General features: G+C 36.3%; 2 protein-coding genes across 2 annotated transcripts; one reads left to right on the top strand and one right to left on the bottom strand.

The window, feature by feature from the left end:
• Positions 1 to 7: 7 nt before the first annotated feature.
• LOC130988676 (galacturonokinase) lies at positions 8 to 3,269 on the bottom strand. Its single transcript, XM_057912586.1, has 6 exons — positions 2,891 to 3,269; positions 2,265 to 2,378; positions 1,797 to 1,868; positions 1,369 to 1,412; positions 549 to 699; positions 8 to 157 (listed from the first exon to the last, which is right to left on the bottom strand). The coding sequence occupies exons 1-6, from the start codon at positions 2,921 to 2,923 to the stop codon at positions 38 to 40; spliced, it is 534 nt and encodes a 177-aa protein (XP_057768569.1). The 5' UTR covers positions 2,924 to 3,269; the 3' UTR covers positions 8 to 37.
• Positions 3,270 to 6,160: 2,891 nt separating this feature from the next.
• LOC130988667 (uncharacterized) lies at positions 6,161 to 10,668 on the top strand. Its single transcript, XM_057912577.1, has 5 exons — positions 6,161 to 7,824; positions 8,027 to 8,211; positions 8,291 to 8,461; positions 9,272 to 9,724; positions 9,811 to 10,668. Exons 1-5 carry the CDS (start codon positions 6,348 to 6,350, stop codon positions 10,249 to 10,251), a joined length of 2,727 nt encoding a protein of 908 aa, XP_057768560.1. The 5' UTR covers positions 6,161 to 6,347; the 3' UTR covers positions 10,252 to 10,668.
• The last annotated feature ends 491 nt before the right edge of the window (positions 10,669 to 11,159 follow it).

Below are 11,159 nucleotides of genomic sequence, written 5' to 3'. Positions count from 1 at the left end.
TATGTATGAGTGATTTATTTTGCTAGCTAGAAACCAATCAGCTCAGCAGATAACATAAATTTGCATGGGAGAAGAAGAGATGTACACCTACAGCTGCTGAAGAGCTAAGCCCTGAACTGTCTAGCCCCTCCTCACCACGGATGAATCCGACAATGCCCTGCAAGATAACAATAAAGTTTGTCAGATATATGGACAGTAATTCATAGCTTTAAAGTAATGACAAAAATACATCAGTATGAGTTATCCACCGAATGGAAGAAAAAAGAATTTATAAAGATCTACAAGCATTTATGTCATCACTGATATGCGTTTTTAAATCCCATCATCATAGCAATACCAATAAAGCACGACACATTATGCAATGCTATATGATGATTGAGCATATAACAGCGCAAGTTTGACACAGGACTGTAATATAGCCTAGTTTCAGAGCAAGTGTACTATTTGCTTTCTCAGTTTCTTGTAGAGCTCAAATATCTTTTTCCAATTGAGCAATTTGATCTGGTCTACGAGATTAAAGTACGTTTTATTAAAGGAATGCAAGAAACCTGCTTTAGATGGTTCCCTTTTTTCTGTAATGCATATATTGCTCCTCTGGCATAATTTCCCCAGGTACACTCCTCCTGTGCAATAGAATCCTTCACACGGCCTGAATTTTTTAATTCGGAAGCATTTACAGGCAGTTGCTCTTCATCTACCCTGTGAAACCAAAGCCATACGCAGAAACTTTATTCATGTACACCTGAATGCTTGTACCCCAGTCATTTACATTTCTACTCAGCAGAAGAAAGCAAAGAGGAATGAGCTTAATGTATATGGAATTAGCAAGTTATCGATTTTTATGTAAAACCACCAGCACCGCTATTTCTGATCTCTGAGGTTCCAATAATTTTAAATTCACAGAAATCAACTTTAACAACTTTTTACAGCTATTAGTTCTTCAAGCATAAAATGCATGCATCTAGCAAAGGCTACATTGGAAATAGGCTAGGCATAATATTAGTAATTTAAGAATAAGGCAAGGCTAAAAGTTTGGGTATTACCATAATGATTTATTCAAAAACATCATAATTCCTCGTCCAGTGGTACATCATGAAACATGGGTCTACCGATGAGGACATGACAAAAAGTTTAAGAGCAGTAATCTAAAACAAATGTTCTAGATATGTTCATATAATTTTCATTTAGATGAATCAGATAGATATAATAGAAAGGATGTACGTTTAGGAGCTTTGAATTAGGAATCACTAGTTTTCATATGAACACAGAGGGAGGGAGAGAGAGAAGGGGAGATGAGTGTTCATTAAATCATAATATATCAGAAAAAGGGAAAGTTAGTTGTTGTATTTACAGAAACTCATAATATACCTGAACTTAACTTCACCTTTGAACTGTCCAGATTGTAGACGAACCTAAACACAAATAAAACTAATGAAGTAAATTCTTCATAAAAATTCTTAAAGTAAATATGCTTGCCTCTAGAAATCACATTATTTATAGAGGAGTCCCAAGATGTATAAGTATCTATTTGGGAAGTGATAAATGCATATAAGGAAGTTATGTATGCACGAGGTTTTAAGAAGCTTGTAATACAAAATGTGTTCCTCAACAATTTGTACTAACAGTAGAGAAGAAACGCTCATTATGTTTCACCTGTTTCGAAAGTATGGTAAGATTTTGATATAAAAAAAATGTGATAGCCAATAGAAACATTGTAAGGATATATTCAGCAGTTTGGATTTTCAATGGCATGTTCCAGTTCATGTGGTATTTCAGTTGTTTAGAAAGAGTGGTACCTGACAATCACTGGACGGAACAAATCCAAGAATTATACCCTTGTCGATTGTCATCGCTGAAACAGTCCCACCCTGTAACAATGGCCAGGGTTCTTAATTTTGTACATATCGAAATGGAATTATAAAATCCTTGATCCCAACTAACAAACAGAACAAAGCCAACTAGCACACAAAACAATTACTACTTAACAGTCAGGGATCTATGGCACATTGCATACATCATTGATTGCTTGAAGTATTAGGTAAAAGATAAAGACGTCTAACTAACATAAGTGTTTTAAGGAAACTCAGGATACTAGACATCAAAAGCTCAGGAAAAACATACATTAAGTTAGAACTTAGTGTGTGAAAAACTCATCCGCATATTTCATCAGGAAGGGTTTCACAAGGCTTGTACAGTCCACAAACAACAAGTTAACTGTGAAGATTCATAAATTAGGATTACTTTAAATTTGACATATTTCATACCTGATGGTCAATATGAGCTCCCAGTGGACAAATCCTATATGGGGATACGACAATCCTGACCTCGTTGGCATCACTTCCAGACATTGCAGCAACCTTTGTTCTGATTGCATTCAACTGAAACAGTAACAGACAAAGCCTTACGGGTTTGTTGACGCCAAATTGAACTTGAAGCATTTTATGAAGTATAATTCCAACAAACTAGCTAAAAAGTACATGTGCTCCACATTAAAATACAATGACATGAAAAAGGATAAAATTAGATTAGATTAAGCCTATTCAGGTATGGCACTACCCAATGATCAAGCATCGGTTACAATACAGGATACCACAATTTTAGCTTAAGGATTATTTCCAGGGTACTACAGTGCTATTTTTTGCGCTAATACATATATGAGCCCGCGTGATACTTGTTGAAAGCTGGTTTTCTATATTAGTACTACGACCATTGTAATTTCCTATTCATACACAAACACACACACACTCTTCTCAATTGAGCATCAAAGCAGAAGCAGTTAAATCGCAGAAATCAGATACTTAAATTTCCAGTTGCATCTAAATCACAGAAATCCAACCAAAACTGAAAACTAATAACGCCATTGCAGAAGTTTCCGCGAATCGAGATTTACCTCGGGCTCACGAGGCCAACACGTTGCGCCCATCCTCACAAAATGCAATCAAAATTTTCAATCTAATGGCTGCTCTCTTATCTCTAAATACACTTGTGAGCTGGTGTGTGTGAGAGAGAGAGAGAGAGAGAGATGGAGGTGGTGGTCGAGTAGCGTTAAAGAAATATCAAATCAGTTGGTAAATGAAGTAATTATTATAATGTTGTTGTGGTTGAATGCTGTTGTTTTTCACTCGGATCTCGAAAACATTTGTTCACATTCTGCCGATTAGAGTGAAAACGATGGTGACGATCGTTAAGAGCGATAAATACCAATTATTAAGGAGCAGTTATTTTAACACAGACACAGCGTCTCATCTATTGTGTGCATTTGCAGTATTGAATTAATGAGCTTACGACTGTAGTTATGTGAGGATTAGTATCATTACCAAACGAGGAAATGTTAATGACGTAAAGGATATTATCCGGATCCGATCCATTTCTCCTTCTCGGACTGGACCCGCCGACAAAGCTTTGTTTTTGCTACTAATTTAAAAAGGAAAAGAATTGTTCTCGTGGTTACATAGTTGAAAAGTTTTTAATCAAGAGTGAAGATTTCTCTTGGTCAATATTCCTTTCTATGTCTGCAATTATTAATACGATAATGTTAATCTATTACATAAGATCTTTCTATATATATCGCATATTTACTCATTCAAAATAAAAGGAATATTATTCAAAGTTTGGATGAATAAAAAGGATTATTACTCAAAGTTTCTATATTATTAAGACATGTTTCGTCCCATTATTTTTAGATATGATAATTAAAAAAAATATAGTTAATGCATAGAGTGAGTTGGTGAAAAATATTTAAAAATTATTTTAAATGAGTTGCTGTATAAAGTGAGTTGGGCCCACCAATAATAATATTTTAAATAATTAATTTTTTATTAAAAAAATATGAGATAAGTATGAAATATTACTAATGCAACGTCCCAATATAATAATTGAGATATTCCTGATGGACAAAGGAAATATTATGAATTAATATAATAAGTGAAATATTACTAATGGATGGAGGAAATATTATGAAATACGAGTATAAAATCTGATTTTAGAGACACTCTCCCGTGCAACTGGTTTCTAAATGACACTACTTCAACATAAAGTAGTGTCATTCAAAAATGTTCAAGTGTCATTTCCCGAATGAAGTAGTGTCATTCTGAAAATCAGTTGCATGATGTAATGGATTGCACATGAGTATTTGTGCTAATTTTATGATGAAAAGTAGGAATAATTATCCATAAATTACAAATTAATTTTAGGGATAATGTCCCAAGATATCACAGTTTATTCGTCTTTGATCTAAAATCTATATATATGTAATAAGAAAATAGATCATATGCTACGTATCACATCATTTCACTTTTCTTCAATTCTCATTCTTTCTTATCTTTTTTAAAAAATTATGATCATTCTCCGCTTCTAATTAAACTGCACCAATTAAAAAAATTTGTATAATATATTCTTTTAAATAACTTTTAGTTAATAGGGAGAAGTAATAAATAACTCCCTATCATACAACCCCGCTTACCTCCCTATCTCTTAATTGTGAGCTATTAGCCCCTCAACATCTAATAAAGAGTCCAAAATCCCTCATGTTTCTGACAGACACTTAACACCGTCAAATATTTTTAAATTTTCTTTATTTCTTATTTCACTATAATATTTGTTAAGCAAAATACATTGCTACAAATATTTCTATGCAAATCTCAACCTTAATTAGTATTTAACAACTATCATTAAATATAAATTCACATTTTTTAGAAACAATCAATGAGTATGCAAATATTAAAATATGTAAAATTTGGTGCTCATAAGCTTTCACGTATTTTTCTCAATCATACTACTTGGATATCATAATCAATGGATCAAGCTTCTTGGAGAAATAAATAGAAGCAATTGCATGAGCATATTTTAATCTTTGGGTATTCGTTGATTGTTCCAAAAAAATGTGAATTTATATTTAATGATAGTTGTTAATTATTAATTAAGGTTGCATAGAAATATTTGTAGGAGTGTATTTTGCTTAACAAATATTATAGTGAAATAAGAAATAAGAAATAAGAAAAAAAAAATTAACGATGTTAAGTGTCCGTCAGGAACATGAGAGATTTTGCACTATTTATGAAATGTTAAGGAGCTAATCATCCACAATTATAAGATAGTGAGGTAAATGTGTTAGGGGTTGTATGATAGGGGGTTATTTGTTACTTCTCCTTAGTTAATATTGCATATGAGGTATAGTTGAAGTGCCAAAGTTGAAATACTCAAAAACTCTTATTTATTAGAGATATTGGGTTCAATTTTGCCTGCGTGAGTGTAGTTTTTTCACCTTTGTGTGGGTAGTGGTTCCGTCTGCGTGAGAATAGTTTTCTTGGGTTCAATCCTACCTGCGTACGAGTAGTTTTCCCACATTTGTGTGAGTTGTGGTTCCGCCTGCGTGCGGATAGTTTTTCCCTTTATGAGGGTAGTGGACCCCCATTTGTGTGGGTAGTGGTAGTGGTTCCGCCTTTATGCAAGTAGTTTTTCCCTTTGTGTAGGTAGTGGATCCACGTTCGTGTGGATATTGATTTATCATCTTTGTGTGGGTAGTGGTTTCACCTGCGTGCGGATAATTTTTCTATTTGTGTGGGTAGTGGTTTCACCTTCGTGGTTCCGCCTACGTAAAATTATTTTCTTATTTTTCCACACAAAGGTGATGGTTTCTCACCTTTCTGTGGGTAGTGGTTCCGCATGCGTGCAGATAATTTTTCAATTTATGTGGGTAGTGGTTCGACCTGCGTGAAGTTATTTTCTTATTTTCCCATCTTTGCGTCTGAGTTGCTTATTTAATTATAAATTAGATACCTCTTGTAATTAAAAATAAATAAATAATTAATACTTATTAGATTAAACCTTTTTTTAGAGAGACTTATTAGATTAAATCATAATTTATTATTATTATATTATTATATTATTACTCATTAGATTAAATTATAAATTATGTACTCCCTCCGTCCCACGAAGCATGACCCAATTTCTTTTTGGTTTGTCCCACGAAATTTGACCTATTTCTAAAAATGGCAAAAAAATTACTATTTATTCACATTTTCACCTATCACACTTAACATATAAAATATCAATTTTTTAATTTTTGTGCTGAAAAGAATTGGGTCATGCTTCATGGGACGGAGGGAGTATAACGTGTGTGTGTGTGTGTAAGTATAAACTGTATAATTATCAACAGCCCAAGACACAACAAATAATCCGACATTACATAAATTAATTAAGTTCAGAAAGAATCCTTTTGGGACTGGTTTTGCACTTTGCAGTACCATTTGGAGTAAAATTCTTATATGGGTTTTGCAGTACCAATTCTTGGCAAACCCTAGCAAAATCCCCCAATTCTTACATTCCTCCACTCTCATAATTTCAGCATGTCGATTTCTCAGGAGCTCTATCCCACCGAAGAGGACTACCTCTATGAAGAAGAGGTGCTCCGAAACCCTAACAATCTCAAATTGTGGTGGCGATATCTAATCGCGCGGAGTGACGCGCCGTTCAAGAAGCGCGCCATTATCTACGAGCGAGCTCTTAAAGCCTTGCCCGGAAGCTACAAGCTGTGGCACGCCTATCTCCGCGAGCGCCTCGAGATTGTGAGGAATTTACCGATTACTCACTCGCAGTATCAGACGCTGAACAACACTTTCGAGCGGGCGCTCGCGACGATGCACAAGATGCCGCGCATTTGGATCATGTTTTTGCAGTCTTTGACGCATCAGAAGTTGATTACTCGGACGCGGCGCTCATTTGACCGTGCATTGTGCGCGCTGCCGGTTACTCAGCACGACCGAATTTGGGAGTGTTATCTGGTCTTCGTGTCGCAGAAGGGTGTGCCGATAGAGACTTCGTTAAGGGTGTATAGGAGGTACTTGAAGTATGATCCGAGTCATATTGAGGATTTTATTGAGTTCTTAATTAATTCGGAGTTGTGGCAGGAGGCTGCAGAGAGGTTAGCGGGGGTTTTGAACGACGACCAGTTTTACTCTATAAAGGGGAAGACGAAACATAGACTGTGGTTGGAACTGTGTGATTTGTTGACTCAGCACGCCAGTGAGATATCGGGATTGAATGTAGATGCGATAATTAGAGGAGGGATTAGGAAGTTCACAGATGAGGTGGGGAGACTTTGGACATCTTTGGCAGATTATTATATTAGAAGGGGCCTTCTTGAGAAGGCCAGGGATATCTTTGAGGAGGGGATGACCACAGTAATTACAGTGAGGGATTTCAGTGTTATATTTGATGCATATTCGCAATTTGAGGACAGTATGTTGTCAATCAAATTGGAAACTATGGATGACAGTGATGAAGATGGGAATGAGGATGACAGAGAGGAGGAGGAAGAGGAGGATGATAGGTTGGATATTGAGAAGTTGAGGAAGAGGATTGGCTGTTTTTGGTTGAAGGATGACAAGGATGTGGATTTGCGGTTGGCTAGGTTTGAGCATCTGATGGACAGGAGGCCAGAGTTAGCTAACAGTGTTCTTTTGAGGCAGAACCCTCACAATGTGGAGCAGTGGCATCGGAGAGTTAAGCTTTTTGAAGGGAACCCTACAAAACAAATTTTGACTTACACAGAAGCAGTGAGGACCGTGGATCCCATGAAGGCTGTGGGAAAACCACATACTCTGTGGGTTGCATTTTCTAAGTTGTATGAGACTCATAAAGATGTTTCAAATGCCCGGGTGATTTTTGATAAGGCTGTGCAGGTTAATTATAAGGCTGTAGACCATCTAGCAAGCATTTGGTGCGAATGGGCAGAGATGGAGCTCAGACACAAAAATTTAAAGGGTGCACTAGAACTGATGCGACGTGCTACTGCAGAGCCATCCGCCGAGGTCAAGAGGAGAGGTACAATAAACGTTCTACATAAGTATGGAAAAAGTGGTTTTATGGATTATGAGTATGAGAGTTCATAAATATTAATTTTAATTGTTTTTCTTTGCAATGTGCATGGTTTTTTTTGGGGCAAACTAAGCTGCAGTTCTTACACTTTTTCCATAATCAATTGGTATGATTGGACTTGGATGCTTATTGCGTTTACCTTTTATAGTGGCTGCTGATGGAAACGAACCGGTGCAAATGAAGGTGCATAAATCCCTCAAGCTTTGGACATTTTATGTGGATTTGGAGGAAAGCTTGGGTACCTTGGAGTCGACTCGTGCAGTTTATGAGAGAATATTGGATCTGAGAATAGCTACTCCCCAGATTATCATAAACTATGCAATGCTTCTAGAAGTAAGTACTAATCATCTGCTCCTCACTTTTTTCTCCAATTTGACTAGACTGAGAAATAACTCTCTTGTTCATTGTACAGGAACATAAGTACTTTGAAGACTCATTTAAAGTTTATGAGAGAGGTGTAAAAATATTTAAGTATCCGCATGTGAAAGATATTTGGGTCACATATCTTTCCAAATTTGTTGAGAGATATGGAAAATCAAAGCTGGAACGAGCTCGAGAGATCTTTGAGAAGGCAGTTGAAGAGGTATGTTAATCTCTTATGTGCTAACTCTTCCGGTTTTTTCTTTACATTTTGTATGTGTGTCTCTGTTTTGTGTGTGTTTTAAATGAATATTTTCTTCTTACTTCTGTTTTTGTGGACCATAATTGTTTTGAAGAACTGCTGCTTTGCAACCCTAAATAAAGATTTACATGGTGTCACTCATAACTTGTTTAGCTTATAAGTTTCTTCAGTCTTCGGTGACCATTTCTTATCTGCTTCTAGAATATGATGGTAGAAACTTATGAGCTCTTTCACAAATTTAAAAGGTTACCCCAACTTTTTTGGGCTAAAAAAGGGAAGATTTTACTTTGGAAATTTAGTCATTGTAATTACAACTTAGTGATTACTAATATCTTATAAGCTCTGAAAAGATTTATGTGGCATGTATGAGCTCTTAAATGGCATAAAAATTCAGAATATAATCAGTTCCTTTCTCTAAATGTAACTAATTGTGGCAGAGAGATTTTGAGGCCATTCTGTGTTGATGAAGCATAGAAGTTTTTGCAGCATTTTCCTTTGAGTTACTGGGGACTCCTTTTACTTCATTCTATAGACCTTGGCCATACTGTTATTATTATTGATTTGTCAATCATAGTCATCCTTGGCTTATGGTACTATTTGTTGCAAACATGATGACTCTTTGCATGGTCTTTTATTCATATATAGGAGCCTGTGTTAATCGTTGAACAGCATCTTTCTTTGTGTAAATGCCCAAGCTTGCATTCTCTTGCATAGCTGTATTTTAATACCTTCAGCAATGGTGATTGATTAAATCATTTCTCCCTTGATTAGGCTCCTGCAGAATCTGTGAAACCTCTGTATCTTCAATATGCTAAGTTGGAGGAAGACTATGGTCTGGCTAAAAGAGCAATGCGGGTGTATGATCAGGCTACAAAAGCCGTCCCACCTAATGAGAAATTGGGCATGTATGAAATATACATTGCCAGGGCAGCTGATATATTTGGTTTGCCAAAAACTAGGGAGATTTATGAGCAAGCTATTGAATCACGACTGCCAGACAAGGATGTAAAGGTCATGTGTTTAAGATATGCTGAACTTGAGAAGAACCTTGGTGAAATTGATCGTGGTCGTGCATTATACAAGCATGCATCGCAGTTTGCTGACCCAAGATCTGATCCTGATTTCTGGAACAAGTGGCATGAATTTGAAGTGCAGCATGGAAATGAGGATACATTCCGGGAGATGCTCCGAATCAAAAGAAGTGTTTCAGCTAGTTATAGCCAGGTAAATATCAGTGTTACAGACAGTTTGCATGCTTCTCTGTTTTTCTTTTCCAGAAACGTCCCTCCTAAACTGTTCTCTATCTGCAGACGCATTTTATCCTACCGGAGTATTTGATGCAAAAGGACCAGATGCAGACCCTCGACGAAGCTAAGGATGTTCTCAAGAAAGCAGGTGTGGCCGATGATGAAATGGCTGCACTTGAGAGGCAATTACTGCCCACTACCAATGAAACCAACACTAAAGATGCTGGTAGACGACTAGGATTCGTGAGTGCTGGTTTGCAGCAGAATGGAGAGACGACGGCAAATCAGGAGGATATTGAGCTTCCAGAAGAAAGTGAGTCAGAAGATGAGGAGAAGGTCGAGATAGCACAGAAAGAAGTTCCTGATGCAGTATTTGGAGGATTGGTGCGGAAGAGAGATGAAGCGGACGAGAAAGGTAAAGAAGCAACTGATACAGAAAACAAAGAGAATGATGGTCATCTAGGTGCCTTAGAGAGAATCAAACGGATGAGACGAGGCGCCTAGATTCAGAGATTGCTGGTGTGGGTTGCCACTTTGGGTTGGGTTGATGCAGAAGCGATCGTTGAAGCACATGTACTTGTTCAGGTAGATGGAGGAGTAAGGCAGGCTGCATATTCTGACCCTTACTCTTCAATCTATGCATTGCTGGTGAATCGATGACTTTTTACTTGAATGAGACTTTGAAATTGGGAAAGTTGTGCTTAGTGTTGATCAAATCTGAGTAAGGAGAAGTGGAAACAGAGATAATTGCTTCTTACCGATGATGCAGATTTTAGCATATGTTCACTTGTATTCAATCTTTTGCGTTTAAGCATTGATTTAGTAGCTGTTTGATATGTTGTAAGTTCACTCGTTTGACAGCAGTGGATGATATTTGGTTAGATAAAACCTTAACAAATGTGAAGCACAAATGTTTTTGGATGGAGTGTGTGAAATAGTTTGGGAGTATCTGTATCCAAATTTGACTTTATATTTTGCCATAATGCTAGGTTATTAATAGTATTATATTGATGGATATTAATAGCTAGTCATACGTTTTTTAAATTACTATTCTAAGAAATAACATATTATTCCATTAATACTTTTATTTCAACACACTTGCTGCAGCTCATACACAAAATATAAATAACTAACATAAGAAAAAATAAACATTTCATTAGATGATCAGATGGTAAATAAATAAACATTATATAGCGTTTCGTAGTGCTTAACAAATATTTGGTTGGAGATCTAAGTTGTCATATTTGACTTGTTTAAAATTTATACGAATTATTATATTTATTTTCAAATTTGTAATTTCTAGATCAACATGATTCAGTAAGCACTTTACTGGCAATCTACCCACGGGTAACGGATATTCGCGAAAACCCGAACCTATTAGGATGGGTTTGGGTACCATTTGATATCTACGG

The sequence above is a fragment of the Salvia miltiorrhiza genome, chromosome 1 (assembly GCF_028751815.1).
Source record: "Salvia miltiorrhiza cultivar Shanhuang (shh) chromosome 1, IMPLAD_Smil_shh, whole genome shotgun sequence".
NCBI classification, from domain to species: Eukaryota; Viridiplantae; Streptophyta; class Magnoliopsida; order Lamiales; family Lamiaceae; genus Salvia; species Salvia miltiorrhiza.
This window is presented reverse-complemented; position numbering and strand designations above follow the sequence as displayed.